Source organism: Melanotaenia boesemani, chromosome 20 (assembly GCF_017639745.1).
Source record: "Melanotaenia boesemani isolate fMelBoe1 chromosome 20, fMelBoe1.pri, whole genome shotgun sequence".
NCBI lineage: Eukaryota > Metazoa > Chordata > Actinopteri > Atheriniformes > Melanotaeniidae > Melanotaenia > Melanotaenia boesemani.
In genome coordinates this window covers 1,290,760-1,313,795 of record NC_055701.1, presented here as the reverse complement: position 1 = coordinate 1,313,795, position 23,036 = coordinate 1,290,760, and the positions used below count along the sequence as shown (strand labels likewise).

The following is a 23,036-nucleotide window of genomic DNA, read 5'->3' as shown; positions in this document are numbered from 1 at the left end:
TCGAATGAGGAACCTCCTTCTGTGAGGCAGCAATGTTCTTACTGGATAATACAAATATGCATTGTTATTATTAATAATAATAATAATAATGATAATAGTAATTAAAAAATTAATAATAATAATAATAATAATGACCTCTCATGCATCAACAAAGCTTGCCGGTCAGCCAGTTTGATGCTGCTACATGAACTACATTCCTTGCCTCGTGTGATGAGGTTTGATCCAGACACAGTCCAGTTCTGATGGATTTTATGTTCAGTGTGTTGGTTTGTATTCTGGATGTTGCATGAACCAAACTTCTGTCATTAAATATGGGATTTTTATTTTATTTTATTTTATTTTTTTACAGTTTAGAGGTATTTCCTGCTGAAATTCTGTGTAAGTTACTGAGTTTAGATCTTTTCTGCCTCAGGTGGTTCACTTTGAAGATTCAGAGGTAGCTGAGGTGAGGGTGTTATGGCTCAGAGTTATCACGTGGATGACTGGGACTAGGCAACACAGGAATGATTGCTGACACCTAGTGGTCAAATTGGAGATAGCAGCCATCTGAAGTGGTTGAAAACAAACTGTATCCGTGTGTGGGCTACATTTCCTGTTCAGGGCAAAACAACCAACTTTATCTGGGATTTTTATCCATCTGGGAAGAAAGTTTACTCTTTGTTTTCATCTGTCCCTGAATTCTCTTCTTCATCTTTTCACTTCTTGGATGTGGATTTAAGATCTCTTACTTGTTTTTGCGTCAGTAATATTTATGCTCCATTTCTCAGATGTGTGTCTCTAAGAAGAAATTTGGAGTAAAGAAGTAATCATTTTATAAAGCAGGTTCAGCATGTTCAGGGTGTGTTTGTATAATTTACTTTAATTAACCCTAATTATGGCAATTTAATCAAGTGGTAGGACAATGACAGTTATCATCAAAGTCAGTGGTTCCAAAACCTGGTCCTCATGGCCCGCTATCCTGCAGGTCTTAGATGTCTCCCTGCTGCAACACACCTGATTCAAATTAAATGGCTGTCTGATAAGCTCTGCACAAATCTGCTAATGAGCCAATAATCTGATGTAATCAGGTGTGTTGAAGCAGAGAAACACTGAATGTCTGCAGACAGTGGGCCTTGAGGACCGGGGTTGGGGATCCCTGCTCTAAGCCAATTTCAAATGTGACAGGGGCGGAGCTGACAGGGGATGGCCAATCACCAACGTTTAGATTTTTATTTAGTTAAATTCTCAAAGTTGAAAGTTTCAAACTTACTGAGTCTGATTAACCAGACATAAACAGAGCAGGTTAGGTTTGATCACTAAGTCACTGCCATAAAAACCTCGTAAACAGACAATGAAGAATGGCGCCACAATAATCAGGTTATTCTTCTGGGGACATGCTAACATCATGCTAACATCATACTAACTCCATACTAACACCAAGCTAACAATGATTTATTGATCACCTTCAGCAACTAAACAATTTCTAGACATTTAGAAGCTGAGTAGCTTGACAGCGTGGTTATGGTTATGCACCTAAACCACCTTGGAAGCTTGGTATTTAAGTACAAGCATCAGGAAAACATAGCTCACATTTTCTGACTGTCTTCTCTGCACAACCTTGTGGATAATTTTTTCATGCAGGGAATAATGAGCTAGGGATCCATGTAAAGGCTTCAGATAGCCTCAGTCACCACAGTGTACAAAGAAAGCAGATTAGTCCTAATCAGAAGGATTTTCCAAGTGGTGGTGTCCTTAAACCAGTGTCAAACTCCGGTCCTCGAGGGCGGGTATCCTGCAGGTTTTCATTGTTTCCCTGATCTAACACACCTGAATGACATCAAATGGATCCAACAGCTTCTTGTCAGCTTCTTCACAATAACCCATTAATTTCAGTCAGGTGTGTTAGATCAGGGAAACGCTAAAAACCTGCAGGATACCGGCCCTCGAGGACCAGAGTTTGACACCCCTGCCCTAAACCAAAAGTTACAAAGATGTGTTTTAATAAAATGTTATCAGGGCTGCTGTAGGTCTGAAGGAAGAATGGACATCTGCCAGTATGAAGGTCTATGGTTTGATTTCCAGCTTCAGACTTTCTCATCTATGTGGTCTTCCTTCTCTGCGTACACCCCCCTCTGGAGGTCCAGGTGGCAGGGGGAAGTTCTCCCTGCGATGCGCTACCCAGATAGCAGACATGTTTGGACTGAATCAGGGCAACTTTTGGTACTTATGACTCAGTTACGGCACTAGCGAGTGTTGTGTGGGCCAGGTGTGGTCCAGATGTCAGTCATCGGTCTGGACATGGATTATGGCAAGTCTTCTGTGGGCCAGGTGTGGTGGTCATGTGACTGAGACTGGCAGCTACACTCACTTTTGGTCAATGCTTTAAGTTGAGGCCACATTTGGGGCAAACATTTTCCGCTATGTGAGTATTTTGCGGGCTTAGACACCGGCAGTGTGACAGACACGCCGTAACTATCCCAGGAAAGCACGTCGCTGGTGTTAACCAATAACTACAGAATAATTCCAGAGAAAAAAACAATGTTTTATTTGTTATCAAACCAATGAAAAAAGTTATGAAAAGTAACAATTTGAACAGAAAAATGTGACTTTTAAGAAAACGTCTCCACATCATCAGTGACCATAATGGAAACATAAAGGAGCAGTAAAGTTTAAAAGAAGTATGTTAAGTAATGATAAAGGAGGTAATGCCGATGACTCGAGGTGATCGGTCCCTTTAAACAGTGAAACCCCATCCTTTGTAGCTGTTTTCATCTTAATTCTGGCTCTATACTCTCTGTCTCTATAAAAAAGTAGAAAGAAAAGGAAAAATCAGCGTACCCCAGGCGATGGTGGAACAGGAAGGGCACCTTGTATTTGTTGGACAACTGCAAGTAGTTAAATATTCATGCAACTTTAGAAACATCTCTGTAGATTTCTAGGCTAACAATACATTTTTATTCTTTATGAATATCAGTATGACTCCACATTCTGGTTAAAGTCTTTCTTCATGTAAATTAACAGTTAATAGATTTTGTCATGAAATCTGTTGATAAATCATATCTTCAGTCTGTACAATAGAGGTACTAAAAATTACAACTGTCATGGTATATGTACAATTTACTACCTACAAAGTACAACAGATAGCATGTAATAAAATATGTAAACAAATTTCTCATTTTTTTGACACAGTCGACTGTGACAGCAGATAGAATTCACACATTTGATTTATTTCTGTATACACATTTGTTAACAGTGTTGTACTGCATTTGTCTTCTTCCTCACACCTCCATAGAAAAAGAGAATGATAGGAACCGAACCAACACACAGTTCTGCAAAAAGATAAAACCACCACTGGCTGTGCACCGGGAATTAGACCTTTTCTGTGATACTTTGGAGGGCTGCAGAAGAGGGGAAGTCCGATTTGATGACGAACTGTTTTTGCATTAAAGAGGACGTGGTCCAAGTTCAACACTCTATACTGGACTTTAACTGTACTGTACCTTACTGTGGAATTAGGATGGCATGCATTTTACAATCAGGCGCTTCTCACCAGCAAATTCTTTCCACAAAGACGGTCACTGTGTCCATCAGACAATGAGAATAATTGTGGTGATTTAGATGCCAGAGCAAACAGACGGTATGAGGTCTGACCTTGGCAATTTACTCACTTGGATTCATTTTATACACAGAAAGAGTTTTCTTTTCTTGCTCTTCTTTTTGATATTTTTTTTCTCTTGCTTTAAGCAAAAATAAGTAAGACACCACACTTAGAGTACTTATAAACCATAAAAATTTGGAATATTTTGATACAAGAGTCCTTTGTACTTATACATTGATTGTGTGCCTTACCCCCTCTTGTTAAGCACTACATGTTGCTTACATGCTGGAAATGTATAAGATTATGAGCCTTTTGTAACTGACAATTTCACAAAAAATTGTTTAATGCCAAGGATCACATAGCTCTAAAAGTCACTTCGGAGAATGATGCTGTGAAATATTTCTATACCAACAATGTCTCTGACCAGATAGACGTGTAAGGTCTCTAAAGTTGCTATTTAACCTTGTCATTAAGCTTCTGCTTAATAGTAAGTGTGCTTTATGATACAGTACATATCAGTTCAACTACTCAGCACAGTATAGGATTATTCAAGTTCCATGTTATACCATCATTTGTCATAGCTCCTGACGAGCAAACTGATAATAAAAGTTCTTTGTGCCTTCTCTCTTCGCTTTCTCATGTTGGCGAAAGTCTCAGTCACACGTAATACTCCTTGTCCTTGTTTTTCTGTCTCTTGTTGCTGCCTTTCAGACTCTGCTGTTTGTCCTTCATGACAGCGCCATTGCTCTGCACAGCTGAGTTGGTAATGTAATTCCGGCTCTCGTCCACATGGTAGGAGCCTTCATCCCTGTTCCTGTACTTATACATGGCGTACAAGAGGATGAGGATGCACAAGGCTGCGGCCGCCACTATTCCGATGACCATCCCGGTGGTGCTGCTAGATTCACGGACCACTTCCGAGGGCCCTGGGACTCGCCTGACGCCTGGCTCTGTGGGGAGTGCTGTGGGTATATTACGGAACATTGGGGAGGTTATTAATGGGCCCCTCAGCTTGGTGCTGTCTACCTCAAAGGATGTGGGCAATGGAAGCAACACTAGGCCGGGCTGGGGTTTTAGCTCGTGGTTACTGGTTTTGCTAGCCGGCTGTATGGCTGGAGAATTGTGGAGGGCTGCGGTGGAGGCAGAGGTGGTAGTGGTGCGGCTCTGGTCGGCGGTTACTGGTATGGTGGTAGTCCTACTGCATCTGCAGACGGAGGGTTTGTTTGGTCTAAAAGTCCTGGGCGCGTTTGCTTTGTAGTCACCTTGAAAGCGTGATGTAGGCGAGGTCTTATTTGTTACCAAGGAGACGGTTGAGTAAAAATCTTCATCAGGAGTGGGAGCAGGTAAGACTTGAACGCTTTCCCAGAGCCATACCCCGATATCACCAAGCCATCATCATCACAATCATCGCTGCCTCGGTCCAACAAGCAAGGTACCCCCGCCTCAGTGGCCTTGGACAGGGACTCTTTGGTGGTTTCAATAATGGTGAGGAGTGGGTGGTGGGTTGAGGGAGTGGGAATGAAGGGTGCACGAGGAGCTACAGAGGGGTGCGCTAATGGATCCTCAAGTACCCTGATGACTAACTCAGCTCCTGGGGGTGAAGGAAGACAGGAAGTTATGTTAGAGGACAACACTGCAGGTTTAGGAATTTCATCCCACCTGGACAGACAACACAGCAGGCAACGTCCAAGTAAACCATTGTTAACATGTCAGTGAGATCAGAGACATTCAGCGTAATTCTGTTCAAATTATCATAAATGATAAAAGGCTAAGAGGTGAGCAGGCAGCCAAACAGACCAAGCAACATATGCTTTGATTAAGTTTAGGCATTAAAAGGAATCAGTTTGGTTTAGGACAAGGTTGTCTGGCATCAGTTTCCTGTGCTTTACTGATGACGCTATCCGAGTTAGACCACAGAATCGCCATAATATTAGCAGGTTAAGGTTCAGATCAAATCAGATTTGATGTTTAAAAGTTGTATATGACTTATCTGGACCTGTTCATGTCATAGGCGCTCTTGATGGTACCTAAAGCCCCATTTCCACCAACTGGTCTGGGTTGGTAGGGGACGGTAAACCCTGGTCTCTGTTGCATCAGCTACATAATAGCCTGATGCCTCACAGAACCAAAGCAAGAGAATGGTTAACATCCAGCAGGTTATCTTCTTATCATGTGGCTTTAAACAACAAATAATTCAGCGTATATTAAAAAACACAGAGCTGTTCCTGCTTCGTTAATAGTGTCAAGTCCCACTGAAAAAGATGATTCTTTCTACCAATCTAGTGGACTGGAGTGCACCCCAACAGAAGGGTCCCAAAAAACGTGGGAAGGCTGGATCGGATATTCCGCCATCCTTGCCTGTGCATACCAACCCATACAGTACCGACCCGTACCGCATCAATCCGGATCTGTTGGTGGAAACGGGCTTTACAGTCTTGTCCAGCCTCCTTGTACAGTACAGAGGATTGTTTTACCACTTCTTAATAATGACTCCCACCCTCTACGGGCCAATTTCCACTTCTCCCCAGCGGATGGAGGTTTTCAGTCCCAAGGTGCAGGACAAGGCCTCATAAAAACTCTTTTGTTGCTGTTAGTCACTGAGCTGAATAAGAAGTTGTGATATTTGCATTTTATTTTTCTTTAGTGTATTTATTCATCTAATTTTTTTTTTTAGTTCTATTCATCATTGAACCTCTTAAATTCTATGTTTTTATCCTGGTTTTTATCCCAGAGAAGGTTTTATTTTCCTAAGACTTTCTTTGGTTATTAAATTTAGCTTTTTTTTTTATTTATTTGTATTTATCTTGATCTTATTTATTGCTGTTTTATTGATTTAAAGCACTTTTTGTTTTAGTCACTCGATCAGGTGCCTGTCTTGTCAGGTTTAGTGAATCTTTATGTTTTGTTTGGTATGTTTGGTATATTACGTTATATTTTGTATTTTCAGCCAAATGCTGCCATTGTTTCTGCAAAACAAATCTAGTCACGAGTATCAAAGAAACCTTGAACCTTACAGTCCTGCACAGTGTAAGATGTTGCTGTAATCTGGGACATGAAATCAAGTCTAATTAGAAGTTTTGTCAAATTTTGATCCCCTCCCCCAGAACTCTCAATTCAAAGAAAAACAGAAGCAGAATGGTGGGCGTTGCCTCATCAGGCCACATGAGCTGACCAATCAGGGCAGACTAGGTTGGGGGGGGGGGGGGGGGGGGTTCACCTCTGTTTTATAAAAGAAAAGGTAAATATAGGTTAAAATTATTAAATGCCTTTTTGTTCCTTGTGCATACGGTAAAAACTTCTATATTTGTATTTAAAAAGTTTGGAAGTGTTGAAATTTTGGCCATAACCAGAGCTGATGCAAATATTCACTTATTGTTATTTCCTGCACAACAACAGTTACAACAGTTCGTTTGCAGGCGGCAGATTTTTACCGGCAGGAATCGCTCAGTGGCTCCCTGATCACCTTCCAGCCTCTTCAGTGAATAATTGTTATAGTAAATCATTGTCAGGTGCAGAGCTGAATCATTTTATTAAATTCACTGCAAATAAAGAATTAATCATATCTGACATTTGGTCTGAAAGTAGATGCACAGTCCAGTAATTTCACTCACTTCAGAATAAAATAGAACCCAAACTATTTTAGAAACAGTCCATGCTTTTATTTCTTGCATTTTATCTGTTATCGTAGCTTTTTCTTTCTGTTTTCATTTCTTTTGTTTCTTTTATTGTTTAGTTTTTTTAATGCACGCGTTATTGCTCCCAGCTGAGATGCTTTCAATGTTTTGTGTAAAGCACGTTGAATTGCCTTGTACATGAAATGTACTATACAAATAAATCCATCCATCTACAAGTTGTGTGTAAAATGTATTAATCCCCAAACTTCTGTTGTATTTGTTGAGCAGGTGCTCGTACTCATGAACTTTATTAATCTGTAATTAGTGCACATTGATGCAAACAAGCCAGGAACAAATATGTGCACATTTCATGAATGGAGCCCATTGATCGGGTCATGTAGTCTATGACAAAGGCATCCCACATGCTAGAAGACTAATTAGACAGAGACGAGGCTTTTTCACATGACGCAGAACACTGGTCATGTTGCTGTTATTGAATTAGTGTAGACATTTTGATGAGCGTCTTTCATTAACTGGAGCTCAGTCACTGGGCTGTAAAATGTTTCTGTACGTTCTGCAAACTCACACGGATTCAGTCATGAGAGCCGGCCTGTCAGCAGGAAAGTTACTTTACTAAAATACTCCATGCCAGAGTAAAGCTGCTTTAATGCTCACCTTCATGGGTTAAATCAGACCAGCTCTTTCCATCTATAAACACAAACCGATTGCATCTCGGTCCATCGAGCAACTCGTTTTGGTTGTGTAGTCTCACGTTAGCACTGACACATTAACATGATGAGGATTCACCAGCATCATTCATGCACATTCCAACCACTCAACACACAATGTCCACCGACACACTATCGACCACAAACACCAACGTCTGCACTCACAAGCCAAACAAAGAGCTTTTATCCCCTCATTTCAAACAGGTTCAGGACTCATTCAGTTGTTACAGGAACAAAGTTTGATGAAAGATGCAGTCTGCAAGCTGCCATAAACCATCTTCTACTGTTAGTTCATACACTTATGCATTTCTTACACCTTTAGGTATTAAATGAGTGAAGCTACTGAGGCGCTGGTGGAGGCTGGATCCTCACTGCAGACCTGACCGGTGAGAACTGGTGGTGGTGGGAAATGTCAGGGAGACTTCTCATTGGACCGAGGTCGAACTTCTCATTATGTCCAAAGTTTTTTCATATACTTCAGGAAAGTCTCATCACTTCCTACCGCTGTGATGAAACTTAGGGTCAGACCTTTTACTTCCAGCTCCTCCTGCTCTCATGTGGGTCACTGCAGCTTATCACAGACCATTAAACTGAACGCAACCCCAAACCAGCTGGAATAAGTGCATGTTTGGAACAATTCAGCTCATCATTTGTCAGTCCCGTCCAGCAGCAGAGGGCAGACTAAAATACTTCAAGCAGCATTTGTGATTTTGCTCTTTTACAAAGAAGTCACTTTTAACTGAGTCATACACTCATGGTATCTGATCCCCCTGTTCCACTTCCTGTTAACGCTGTTATCTAACCGGCCAATCACACGGCAGCATGTAGACGTGGTGAAGACGACCTGCTGGAGTTCAAGCTGAGCATCAGAATGAGGAAGAAAGAGGATTTAAGAGACTTTGAACGTGGCATGGTTGCTGGTCTGAGTATTTACTGGGATTTTCACCCACAACCATCTCCAGGGTTTCCAGAGATGGTCTGAAGAAGAGAAAACATCCAGAGCAGCAGTTGTCTGGACCAGGAAGCAGCAGAAGACACACCGGGTGCCTCCTGCCAGCTAAGAACAGGAAACTGAGGCTACAATTCACACACACTCACCAACACTGGACAATAGAAGATGGAGAAACGTTGCTGGTCTGATGAGTCTCCATTTCAGCTCCACATTCAGATGCTCGGCTCAGAATCTGCTGGAAACATCATGAAAACATGGATCCATCCTGCCTTGGATCAATGCTTCAGGCTGCTGCTGGTGTAATGGTGGGGGGAGATTTTCTTGTCCCACTTTGGGCCCCTTAGTACCAACGTGGCCTGGTTTAACCAGCACAGCCTACCTGAGTATTGTTGCTGACCATGTCCATCCCTTTATGACCACAGTGGAGCATCTTCTGATGCTACTTCCAGCAGGATAATGCACCATGTCACAAAGCTCAGATCATCTCCACCTGCTTTCTAGAACATGACGATGAGTTCACTGGACTCCAACAACAACTCCAGTGTGACAGAAGGAATTAAAAAGGGGGTCTGATCCAGCACTAGAAGGTGGTCCTGACAGAGTATCTTCTGCGTTTATCGTATCATGTTTGTGGCTCCTGTTTAGACACCACCTCAGTTAAAGGCGTATTTATCTTCTCATCTCCCACCACTGAGCCAGAGGTTTTAGCTTTGCCTTTGATGGCGGCTCGGATGCGTAGCTGCTTTCTTTAACTCCACCGGCGCCTCAGATCTCTTAAATCTGTCCCTCATCCTGAAGAATGGATATCTGATCTAATCCTGGATTAAAGTCTTTTATAGTTTCCGTGTACTGAAATGTTTGGAAGGTCAACTTTGTTGAAGTTAAAGGTATCATGTAGCAAGATGGAGACAAAGCGCCACAGAAACAAACTGCATCTTTACCAAGCAGGTCAAAGAGAAGAAACATGCATGCAGTGTGTTGTCAACTTACATCAACAAATTGCCCGCATGATTTAGGCGAGAGGAAAAGAATTTACAAAAGGAAAGGTTGTGTAAGAATGTTGGAAAGCCACTTGGTACCGTTAAAGATCATTTTATCCGCTGTAGATTGGGTTCTATCTTAAACATGACGGTACAGGGAGGCAACAGCACATACATCCACACCACATAACAGAAAAGAAACACCAGAATTCTGTTGTTTTTTAGGTTTCGTTTTTTTTCCTTGTAAATTTTTTGTCTCTTTACAAAAAAAAGTGTTTCTGCATCTTTTCATTCCAAGAGACGTCCGTGGTTCCTAAAATCTATTCATGTTACAGTCTTAATTTGTTCTTTAGTGTAGAATGGATGGATGACTTTATATTTCAGTATTTCTAAAGACAAGGGAGGAGGTGAAGAAGGGGTGGGACCTATGAACATACTACAGAGGAAATGAGGATGATGAGGGTGACAGTGTAAGTCAGTTGCCATGTCCATGTAAAGGCAGTACGAAGCGGTCGGGCGGCATTAGAGCTTGTGGCTGTAAGGAAGGGATGGGGATATACAAACAATGAGCAATATACATGCCCATCTACAGAAAAGAACAGAAGAACTCTAACACTGACATGTCTTACAAACCCTAAACTGCAACTTCTTCGCCATGCAATTCATTTTACAGTCAGAATATTCTTTGGAAAAATTGGTTTTGTCAAAAGAGGTTTTAAAAAGTCCTAAATTGTTATGTGAGAGGCGGATCTGGAACTGCTTCAAGAACTCATTTGTGGGCTTTTGCTTGTTTTCACAAAAATGCCTGTTTTAAAATGTTTTCTTTTCACATCAGTCTTTTCCAGGAGAGCTCAGTGTTGAAGATGAAACACACAAACTAGTCTCTGAAGGAGTTCCAAGCCCTAAAAAGAAGTTAAATTATATGAAAAATATTTCACAGTGTGATTTAGATATTATCTGATTCACGCATAAAAGAGAGAGAGAGGAAAAAATAAAACATGTGCCAAAAAACATAATCAGAACCAAAGTGCCAGCAGTCAGCTGGATTAAAAAAATATGACCAGTTTAAACTATCAAATGAAAAATGTTAAGATGAAGGAACAAAGCCATTTAAATTTTGCACACACTACAACCAGATGCACACAATAGAAAACAGACACGGCTGAGAGAGGCACTCGGCTGGAGGGCGGGCTCCTCTCTCATGTGTTCCCCGCTGTAATGTTAGTCTTTAAACATGAACCGGCCGTGCAGTCTGGGTGTATCAGAGAGAGACGGGACTGGCTGAGAATGGGTTATTACTGCTTTCATTTGGTTTCCGTTTAGTTGTACTGCAGGATGTTGATGCATGCTTAAAGTAAGTTGCATTTAGGGAAAGTAGAAAAGAAACAAACACAGCAAACTTGGCGCAGGAAGGACTGAGAGATGTTAGGAGGACAGTGTGTTCCAGTCCCATAAAACAAACAAGTTAATGTAACAGGGTGTTCTGGCAAGGAACATCACCATGATGCAACGGCTTCTACTTCTGCTGCACCATGACTCAGCAGAAACGTCTCAGATCGTTCTCCAGATTAACAAGGATGAAACTCAGAATGTGGTATGTGACTGGGACACAGCTTCACTTTAACTGATAACAGGGAAGGAAATTAAAAACAGAAAACACATGTTTATAATGTCGTTCTAATCGTGAAATGTTAGTCAGAAGGCAGGTGTGAAGCTGATTTCCACCACATTCTGCATCCGTGCAGGACGCGACGCAACCACGAGGCTGCGTCATCGCAGCTTTTATGCTTTTAGCTTATTTCTGTCTTTTCAGCATCTGTTTGGAAAACTTGCCAAATTTTAAAAAAGAAAGGTTTCCAGGAGGAAAAAGTCAAAAATACAAGTATGGAGGGTAAAAAGTGCCACAGCGAAATACATTAATTTAGCTTTAAATAATTCCCTAAATGTGTTTTTCATTTGTTAAATTTTGGAAATGAATGGCCATGTTGGCCATGACGTGCTCTTAAAAAGGATCATTTTATCTCAGGCATCTGCCTGGAAAAACAGAGGTTAGATAAAATATAAAAAGAGAGATAAATAAAAAATTACAGATTATTTTATTTCATTTTACATAAAACATAGAATTTTATAAACCATTTAAATAATTATCCCATGGTCCCTGTGATGCAGCTGAGGAACCATGGAATAATTAAACACAGAATAAAGGTTTTTACATCAGTTTAAATCACTTTAAACACAACCGTGAATTTAATGAACAATTAAATAATGGATTTCCTATTTTTATCAACTACTGTAATTTTTAAATAAATTATGAGTTTATTTTACATGTAAGCATTTCCAATATTAATTAATTACACATTTAATCAGTTACTGATAAATTAGATTTTTTTTTTCTAATTTAAAAAGATTAACAACATTTTTATTAAATGACTAAGTGCTGTATTTATGTATTTCATCGTGGTTCTTTTCATCTTCCATACAGGTGGAGAAACTTCAATTCTGATGTGATAAACATGTTATTCACCTTCTGATATCACAGAGAATAAACATGACCAATACCCACTGACACGGATCGATAAATCAGAGGATCAGAAATCCTGATGAAGCAGAAACCCGGCTGGTTTCTATGAGCTGGTCTGAAGTGGATAAACTGGTGGTGTAATCACCAAAGGGGGGCGGTAGAGGCTGCACAGCTGCTGGATGGAATTCAGTAGAAGAAGTAGTTGTTCTAACAGGGAAAAACAACTACTGTGGAGAACATCCACAAGAGAAAAAGAATGAAAAGCGCTCTTCATGGGCATATCTGGGATGTTAAAGCCACCTAAGGAGAGCTAGCATAGCAACTCCCTGTCAGGACTTTCAGGACAAACTGTCCCACTTCACTTTTTCTAAATGAATCTGTGAGAACATGGTAAATTTCTGGATACGTAGAAGTCCAACTTTACTCAACGTCAGGCCCGATGTGAGCGCAGGAGAAATGGCCACCCTCAGCAGGTGTTTCTTCTCCGTCGCATCAGAACGTTTGTTGTTTTCTTCTCCGCTGAGTAGCATCAGCTGTTGAAAAGGCTAAATTTACTGAAAAAACTTCTGAAAACTTAACTGGTCCCAGACAGGATTCTTAGATCCTCCACGGCAGCCCCACACCTGGACCGAGATGAGGAAGAGGAGGGCAGATGAAGATGTCTCCAGTGAAAGATGCAAAAAGCTGCCAACAATGAATGTTGCATCATGTGTGCAGAGCATGGCAAAAACTAGGACCTGGACCCAGTCCAGACCCAGTCCAGACTCAGATTTAGACCCAGTCCAACCCAGTTCAGATCCAGTCCGACCCAGTTCAGACCCAGTCCAGACCCAGGTTCAGACCCAGGTTCAGACCCAGTCCGACCCAGTTCAGACCCAGTCCAGATCCCAGTCCAGACCCAGGTTCAGACCCAGTCCGACCCAGTTCAGACACAGTTTCAGACCCAGGTTTAGGCCCAGATTTAGATCCAGGCTCAGACTCAGATTTAGACCTAGTCCAGACCCAGGCTCAGACCCAGGTCCAGACTCAGGTTCAGACCCAGGTTCAGACCCAGGCTCGGACCCAGATTCAGACCCAGGCTCAGACTCAGATTTAGACCCAGTCCAGACCCAGGTTTAGGCCCAGCTTGTCCCGCCCACTGTGCGGTTGTAATGTTGTCCTGTGGCTCCTTCTGTCAGCTTATCGAAACTTTTACTGACTGGACAGTATGAAGGAAACCAGCTTCAACCCTGCAGCATCTTCTGACCCATGACTCAGCGTAATCTCTACATGATGTCCATGTAGGTCCAGATTATTCAGAGGAATTTCATAAAATGGCATAAGATGGATTTCTATTCTCTATTTTCTCATCACATTCAGTTATTTTCGCTCTTCATCTCTTTTACATGGTAATGTTCTGAATTTTTTCCACATTTAAGAGACAGTAATGTGTCGCGTGACTTCAGCACGAGAAAAGAACTTTTTATTGATCAGTACGGATCTAAATTCAGATTTGTGATTATTTCGCATTATGCCACCAGACCTGGTTGAGTTCTGCATTTCCTTTCTGGATAAGTTGGCATTAGCTGACGTCCACATGAAGACGGGAGTCTTTCCTCCTACAATCCCCCAAAACTCACAAAAACAAAAAGGTGGTGGGCTAGCCCCGCCTCTGAAGCCATTGTTAGCCAATCAAAATCCTTGCTGCTTTTGTTGCAACCCAACACAAGTGTGTTCCTTTTAAACAGCTGGATTCCTGTTGGTCTTCTTGTTAATTATATAAACTAATATTTCTTGTAATAATTACAGGACCTAATGTTTAGGTTGATGGTCTGCATGCTAAAACAGCTGCATGTAAATGTGCTCATTTCCGTATGTCCGGAGTTGGCATCACCACCTTCGGACCTCTTGGCCGTTTGTGTTCATGAACTAAAAGTAGGTTTAAAGAAGCACTACGGGACTTTAGAAGGTTTTCTCAGCGGTGCAGCATCCCGAACGGAAACGATGTGAAGCAGTTTCTCAGCCTCGGGACGCTGCTGGGAAGTGATGCCTGCAGAAATACACATAATAAACATCACTGTGCCATGAAACGAGTCCGAAACGTGGCGCGTTGAGGTCAGAAAGTTACGTAGTGCGTCTTTAAAATGACATCAGAATGTGCGACCTCTAGTGGTGATGGGAGGAACAGTGTGTGAAGTTTAAGCTTGAGATAAAATATCCTGATTAAGACTAAAACAAAGGCTTCATGAGGTTTATCGAGGAGACATTGCTAATTTTTCCTCTGCATCGTTACTCTAACAAATCCTAATGAAAACGTGTAATTTGATCCCAGCTTTACGTCATCAATACTTGACAGCTGTGTGCAGTTTGTGATTAAACCTGGCAGTTTACAGAAGTTTAACTTGACATTAGGGGAAAATCAGTCTTCAGTTTATTAAATCCTTCCAGTCATGCAGTCTGAATAATCCCAGAATCCATTTTAAGTGCCATTTTAGGAAATAAAATGACAGGAAAGAACGATTTACAACAGAGAACAGAATCACTGGATGACTTCTCCAGACAGACCAGACAGCCGTAGTGATGAAATAAAGGCAGCGTGAGGTAAAACTGGCAGTTTGATGACGCTGCGACCTCAAAAATAGCTTCCATCTTAAACACAGACGCAGACAAAACAACCAGGCTGCAAGATGGCGAGAAGAAGCAAACACACATGCAAAGAAATGATCAAATCAGCTACAACAGAATGAGTTGGCAAAGCAATCTTTGCTTAAAAGAAATGTTATGTTGGAAAAAGAAAAAATCTTTTCATGCCATCTACGAAACGTGTTGAAATGCCTTTTGATGCCGTTAGCTGGAAGACGACTGACGGGTCTTCTCTCCGTTCAGGATGAGCAGATAAACAGTAGATGGCCTGAAATGTTTTCTCTTTCCTAACTTTACATTTGCTCTAAAAAAGGAAATAAAGCCACATGATACCCCAAAAAAGATCCAACATGTATCACCCACCAAAACGTCATGCCACACATGATGAGGCCTGATGGCGAGTAGACGGAACGAAAAAGGACAAAACGACAGGAAACAGCATTGACTTCTGAAAAGAGCAAATAAAAATAATACATGAATAAATAATCAAAGCATGCAGCTGTCGAGGTCAAAGTGATGTTAGGGTTAGAATGGTGTGAATTTCTGTGTAAACACATGATTGGATGACTGGGGCCCTGTCTTCGTCTTTCTTCACAAATCCCCATTTATCTCAGGCTACACGGCACCGTTTGGAACCCAGTTACACCACAGTGGTTCACATGGCGTTTGAAAAAGTTTGGGAATAACCTCTAAGAGGACGGATCTGCGGGGAAATCGTCCCCTGAATATGAACTAGAGCTGCAGGTCATCAGGTCAGATCTGCCGTTTTCTGGCTAATATCAACATTCAGATGAGCTTCACGTTCAAAATGCTGAAACTAAATGAGAAAATGTCCCAAATCCTTCAGAAATAATCACTTATACACACATTTTGTACCAGAGCACGGTCATGAAAACACGACCACATGCTGATCCCATCCACAATTCCACTTTCTAAAATCTGGAGATTCCCAAATCTTTTCAAACTGATCATCTAAAGTCATTAAACAGTTTTTAATTTGACTCTTTGGATACAAAATAAAGACAGAATAACAAGTACAACTAAAAGCAAAGGTATGATCCAAAAACAGAAAAGAACCTGTACACAGAAATTCAATGATATCTGTTCTCTATCTCGTGGTCAGAGCAAGCCTCCTGACGTGGGAACAAAACACGGATGGCAACAAAAACACATTCATGGAATCTAAAGACAACATTAGTTTGAGCTAAAAACAACAACAGAAAATGATGGGAATGAAATTCAGAGCCGTGAGCGGCAGGAGTGATGGAGTGATGCGGTACACTGAGCAGCATCAGTGCAGAGAACATGGTTCACCATCATACAAATTTGGCCCGTTATTGTTGCCGTAGATGAGCCCTCTTTATTCCGCTCAGCTGCCAACGTTTGTATGCTCACTGGTAACCATGTTAACCACTTTGAAAGACCCCATGTACAAGTGTAGCTCATCATATCAGTGCCTCTCTAATCTCCCTGTTAGCTAGCTAGCATGCTAACTTCCTGTGCGACTGGTGAACATCAACCAGTTTTCGTTGGTATTTGAGGTTTTCTGGGACGTCTTCGCTGCATCTGCCCTTGCTGTTTAATGAAGTTACACTTGGTCTGATCATGGGGTTGTGATGCTTTGAGGATACCTCCATCCTCTGGTGCAGATGAGTGAAAGCACAGAGAAAGCAAGCAAATGCAAACTAACCTAGCCCACCTGCATGGTTCGTATCACACTCCTCCAGGTCCTCGTCATCACTCGAACACTCTGCCGAGGACACAATCTCATCTGCTCCGTGCTTCAGAGGCAGAATCCACATGCAAAGACACACAGATAAGAGACTGGGTCAGTTGTTGGATCCAGTTTGTTAGCAACCACCCGGCTGGATCGCTGTGTACAGCGCACTTCATTTTGAGATGAGTCACTTTTTTATTTCTCAACTGCAGCTTGTACAAAATTCAGCTGCACGTCTTTTAACTGCCACACGCATGTTTCAGCGCTGGGTTTATCTTCTCTGGTTGGCCGTGCACTCGAGGGTCCATTTTAAATTGCTTGGGGCTGATATTTTGTTGTAAAGAAAGAAAAAAAAGTGAACGTTATTAAAGAGGAAATGGATCAGACCCATGACTCAGATCAGGTCGATGATGTTCAGGAAGAGATGCCGACAGACCAGAGCTTCTCAAACCTTTTCCAACATTGTACACCTAGAACGATATTTCAGCTCCCCTGAACCAGGGCTTCATTCTCCATTTTAATCCAGGTTCCACATTCAGAACAATCTCTTCCCCAGTGGGTCGGACCAGTAAAAGACCAGAATATCCCTTTATCCCAAGAAGAACAAGTATATTCAGATATTTACATTTAACAAATGATCCTTTTAGAAAACATAATAAAAGAATAAAAAAATGAAATTTCAGGAGAAAAATGAACCATTTTAGTCATATTTTATCTCATTTACACATTTTTAAATATTTTAGTGTATCTTATATAGAAAAAATATGAAATTTAATACAGATTTACAACTTTCTAAAAGTTTATCAAATTTTTTATTCAGAAATTATTTATAAAATTGATCAATTTGATATACTTTTAAAAATACTTTTAAACATAATATGTAGTAAATATATTTTATTCTAAACATAAAATTTCTTTTTTATATTTTGATTTACTTTTTTATTTTATTTAGTTCATTTTACATATTTACACTGATTGCAGCTCTTTTTTTTTTTTTTTGTCATGGTGTGTCTCGGTACCCCAGGGGTGAGACCTGGTCCAGACTGTTCTGCGTGGAAACGTGGCTGCTGCTCTGTGATTGGTCAGGGCTCATCCTACCTGCACGGTTGAGGAGGATCTGTGTTTCCGTGTGGTTGTGGTGGACATCATGGTAGTCGTCTCAATGAAGGTGGTGGACATCTCTGCTGGCATGGCCGTGGTCCTGGCTGAACCAGCCACACTGGGCACATCCCCAACCAGCCTCACGCTGCCGTTAATCTTGATGTTGGGGTTGGCTTCGGCCGCCATGGTCAGCACCTTCAGCCCGTTGTAATAAAGCCCAGACAGCTGACCCTGGAAGGGTCGGCCTCGGTCGCTGCCGCCCACCGCCACCGTGGCCTGGGTGTTGAAAATGGTTAACTGCCGCCCTGGAGAAGAAACCCAGAGTCAGAACTCTTGACGGGGAATTTCACCTTTTGATGCATGCAGAAGTATCCGAGTACAGCTCTACACGAGATCCCTACAACATGAAACATCACATGAAGTTAACTCTTCCATGCATGAATGGTACACACCATATTTTACTTTTCCAGACATAAACGGTTATGCATTTTTATTCCTTAATCATTTTACGTTTTTTTTTTTCAAATATAAACAATATCCAGAAAATGGGTTTAAAAAAAAGGGGTTAAACTCAATTCTGAGATAATTCTTATGTCAAAAGGGCGAGAAAAAGACGAGCTATGTGTCACTGATGGTTTCATGAAGTTTATAATTCTTTAGGAAAAAAAAAAGCTAGTCTTTGACTCATTCTGGCCTAACTTCCTGTCCAGTGTGACGTTGTCCAAGGGCGGGGCCTCTCTGGACACTGAAACTGGCCAATCACAGCACAGTTTGCATGTTTACATATTTCACTGATGATATTTGTGAGCAAATGAAAAATACTTTATTTATCCTAAAAGAAAACAGCAGTATAATGAATAAGAGCAAAAACAATATTAATTGTTTACATTATTTTTTAATAAATGACAGCAGAAACATTAAAAACTTTATAAACAATAATAATATAAATCTTTTTAAAAAAAATAAAATATTTAGATTGTTATATATTTTTTTTTAACTGTCTTTCTTGGAGTGTAAATGATTCAGAAGGGTCTAATTTGATCCACAATAATCTTACGGCAAACCTGTGACCTTTGACCTGTTTCATAATTAAAGTTTCCTTCAGCGTTTAAAAGATTATGATCCTGCTCAGAGTAGAAACATCCATCGTCTTTATCTCCGCCCACATCCTCCCAACGCTGCCTTCGCTGCAACCTGGGAAGTCCCAACTGTTGTTTCTCTCTCTGCAGTTTATAATACAAAGTTTTTACCATTTGTTTCCAAAATAAGAAAATCCCAAACAGCCCGGATGTATCGCGCTGATGAGTTACGGAGGAATTACAACAAGGAATAACTTTTTCAGTGTACGATTCGTAGGAAGTTTGTAGCTAAACGAGGGATCGATGGCAGCTGTGGCTCATTTGGTCCACAGTTACATATAGACTACATCCCTGAACATTAAACAGGAAAATTACCTTCCTCCTGGGTGGATAAAAACAACACTGTAGCAGTGATAAAGGCTTATTATTGTAATTTTATAGGAACATGTATGAAATTATCACAATATAATTGCACTAAAAAACTCAAAGTGAGGCTTTACACAGCTTACATCACATAAATCTAAATAAAGCTAAATATGACCGTAAGCTAGCCCTTGAATCTGTTTAAGATGCAACACAGTAGTTAGCTTGTTTGCTACTTTATTTGTTCAGCTCACTGGCATACCGTGTGGTTTAACCCACAGGAAAGGTTCCCGATTTTCAAAGTCAAATAGAAAAGCAGAGACAGAGGCTGTAACACACATGGTAGATAATGGGGATTCCCGCTGGAATGACTGGACTTCCAGTTGACATGCAGACAAACTTAAAGACTTTAAGTAGAAATGAGGTGCAAGGCTGATGGACAAGTATGTTCCTATCATTTTGGTGTGTGCTAGTGTGAGCTCTCCCAAAAAAGGTGTTTGTTTGCATGGCAATACAAAGCTGCACAGCCAGTCTCAGAACCACAGGCTGGAAATGTCTTCCTGCTCCCCTAAAACCAGCTGCTGTGAACGGAGCTGGTTAGACATGGTTGAAAAGAGAGCTGTTGTCTTGCATCTTTGTAAAAAATGGCAGATGAAACCAAGAAATCTTGCTTTTCTCTCATCAGTAAAACTTTAACACAACTCTTCAATTTACTTTGCAGCTTATTGGTTCATTTAATTACATTTATCTTTTTAAATTACTTATTCAGCTTAATTATTTGGTTCTTTACTATAAAGAGAAATAAATAGTCCAGTAGGAGGCACGACTGGTTTCAAGCTGGTTCCAGTTTCTTAATTTATAGTTTTCCTTAAAGCCTGAAAGAGAGACGGTGGAACAGAAAGCAGAGAGAAAAGATATTTGTTTGACTTTACCTTTCTCCTGCAGCCATTCTTCTACAGGTCTGGTATATTTGAAAGGAATTTTCTTATTGGCCATTTGATAGCGTTCAATGTCGCTGTTTCCTTTAAAGTTTAAGAAGACATTTATAAAGACATTTATTCATCATCAGAGCAATATCATCTGCAAAAACAGAACGTTTCAACATTCACAGGTTAGAAATATTTTTATATCTGAATTATAATTATTTAGGATAAATCAGATTTATCTTTGGTTGCATGATAAACAGTTTGAGCCACTTTTCTGTGGATTCTCCCCATGTTCTTCACCACTCTGTATAGAGTATGCACTGATGTCACATTTCTTGTGATTAAAACCTTCTCACCATGGAGGAGCTCGTTATTTTTACTTTCGATAGTGTCGAGTTGTTAGTGCAGATTTAGACCAAAAGAAAAAATATATTGTTTCTTCATTAATAAACTGGCAGAATACAGCGTATTGTTTCCACAGAGAAATTCCTAGCTCTGCAGAATTTCACAAAATCTGGATAAAATAAAAAGTTTGTGATGACCAGCCTGCACTGTAATCCTGGATTAGTTGCGTTTACTAGAAATTTGCATGGAAACCAGTTCCCCTAGACCACATTCAGTTTTACACATGCTGAAACTGAATGGGTAAAGCTGTCGATACGTCTGGTATCAGCTGGAAAACTTAACAGGGTGGAGTTCTCTGCATGGTTGCTTCAGGTTTTCCTGTTTTAGAACAATGGCGGTCGACATGGTGCAGTGTCTTCACGAGCTCATGGAACCAAACGAAGAAAAAAATATATTGTGTGCTGTTTTAAAAATGTCATTACTTCACATATTCAGTGAAATCCAGAAACACGAAATAACAAACTGACCAATCGCAGGAGTTTGCGTAAGCCCGCTGCATTGCAACATGCACCCTAACGGCAGAGACGCCATAACCGACTGTACGCAGACGCCATGCGAGCAGAAATCCAGCTTAAAGCTGAAAAACTGTCAGAATTTTCATTAATGAGGAGGATAAAGTGGTTTTTGGTGGATCCGGTTCACCACTGTAACGAGGGACCTACATGCCCAAAATCAGCTTCTCTGGCAGAGATGATGCCAAACTCAGATTTTTGTGGCATGAATAACAACTGTACTGTTCATGCATTAAAAAATTAATTCAGATTAATTTTGACAGCTCCATTAAAAAGTAACCGTACAAGCCATTTTTTTGGTATCATATCAATACCCAATCCAGCAGTACCGCACACCATTAGGCGTTAAGATAAACAGTAAACACCATTATTCTACTTTTGATGCTTCATACCAACTTTAACATTAAAACAGCAGGATTCTCCCACATCGTCTAGCATAACACAGAAAGTAAAGCACACAACTCTAGTTTATAGCACTTCAATCACAAAAGGTTCAATTTCTGCTAGATATTTCCTTTGAGCCTTTGTGGTCCAGAGACATTGAGTTTTAGTCCCGCCCCCTCTGACAGAAACATGTTCAGTTATCTATGCTCATCATTATCATCATATTGCACAATATTGGAAACTATTAAAAACAACTTATCTTGTTTAGTAACAAGAAACTGTTTATACAAAACAGAAAATTATAATTATTCTACTAAAAAGTTCATATTCAAACTAAATCTGGGTTTGCAGAGCACCAATATGTCCGCATGCTAATCCGCATGCACAGAATTGGGCGCAGCCTTGTTGATGCATCGGAGATTAGCAACGGACCATATAGAAATATGTCTGTAGTCTACCTCAACGTCTTATCGCCATCGCAATATCCAATAATAACTTCACATTCTGCATTTTTTCCTAATGTCTTGCAGCCCCAACTTAGAAGCAACTTGTTCTTACAAAGGCAACAGTTTCGAATGTCTCTTATCTAGTGCCTCTACAGGTGAAGTGAAGCACTGCACCAAGAATAAAAACCGAGGCAAACATCCAGGGCCGGTTGTTCCAGCGTAATCCAATCAGATTTTGGTTATCGGATAGGATCAAATCTTGAAAATGGGTTGTTCAAAATGGAAATCCAAATTCCGTTCCATTGATCCATTCCATTCTACATGCTGGAAATCCGGATTTCGTGATCCTGAAAAATGGGATTTTGGATCAGGGTGATCCAGTCCTATTTTGCTTTGAACAACCGGGGTAAAAGTAAGCCGTATAACGTGATCTGCTGTCGTGAAAAATGGGATTTCCGAATCCGGATAGCTTTTATCCAGATTTTTTAACAACCAGTGTTTTCTTCCTCAAGGTCTTTAGGATGTCGGATGAAACAGTTTTTTCTTTTCATATTTAAACATTTAATAAACTTGGTAACGGTTAGGAGTAAATGTTATGATGCTTCGTGCTGCTACGCCCCCATTCACTGAATAGAAGCATTTCCACATGCAGTTACTTTTAAAACCACTAAATGTCGTAGATTCTTCTGTCATAATTATCATAGCTTGTTATTTCCTGCACGGTCCAACGATGCATGGATCAATTCTTGGAAGAGGAAAAGTCTCGTCCCTTGGGAAAGATATAGTACATGGCTGTGGTTCAGGTGGATGAGCAGAATGTCCTCCAGTCCAGTGTTTCTCAGTCCTGGTCCCCAGGTTCCCCTGTCCTGCATGTTTTAGATGTTTCCAGACTTTAACGTGCTCGGCTGAGATGTATGGCTCATTTAAAGGTTTGAGAGGAGGTACATTAATCTGAATCAGATGTGCTGGAGTAGGAAACAAATAAAACATGCAGGGCAGTGTTTCTGGAGGACCAGGACTGAGAAACACTGTTCTAATCAGAAGTGTGGTGGTTTGAGTCCCAGCTCCCACATACTGTGTAAGAAGTTAAGTGAGAAGTTAAGAAGTTC

The 23,036-nt window shown here is 40.7% G+C and overlaps 1 protein-coding gene and 1 long non-coding RNA gene across 10 annotated transcripts in view; one reads left to right on the top strand and one right to left on the bottom strand.

The window, feature by feature from the left end:
- Positions 1 to 2,500: 2,500 nt before the first annotated feature.
- Positions 2,501 to 23,036, bottom strand: part of nrxn3a (neurexin 3a) — a 232,971-nt gene continuing 212,435 nt past the window's right edge. For 3 of the 9 annotated variants that reach the window (XM_041972291.1, XM_041972293.1, XM_041972294.1), the window contains 4 exons: positions 20,187 to 20,276; positions 17,810 to 18,117; positions 16,685 to 16,775; positions 2,501 to 4,539 (listed from right to left, as the gene is read on the bottom strand). In XM_041972291.1, the coding sequence (XP_041828225.1) occupies positions 4,235 to 4,539; positions 16,685 to 16,775; positions 17,810 to 18,117; positions 20,187 to 20,276 (794 nt within the window). In that variant the 3' untranslated portion in view covers positions 2,501 to 4,234. Of the gene's footprint in view, positions 4,540 to 5,079; positions 5,169 to 9,861; positions 10,387 to 13,849; positions 15,443 to 16,684; positions 16,776 to 17,809; positions 18,118 to 20,186; positions 20,277 to 23,036 lie in introns of those variants that run through there. The other 6 variants (XM_041972292.1, XM_041972297.1, XR_006008733.1 and 3 more) reach the window with 5 other exon arrangements.
- LOC121631435 lies at positions 13,139 to 13,746 on the top strand. The gene is made up of 3 exons (XR_006008738.1): positions 13,139 to 13,152; positions 13,207 to 13,239; positions 13,344 to 13,746. It is a non-coding gene; the product is annotated as an uncharacterized LOC121631435 (long non-coding RNA).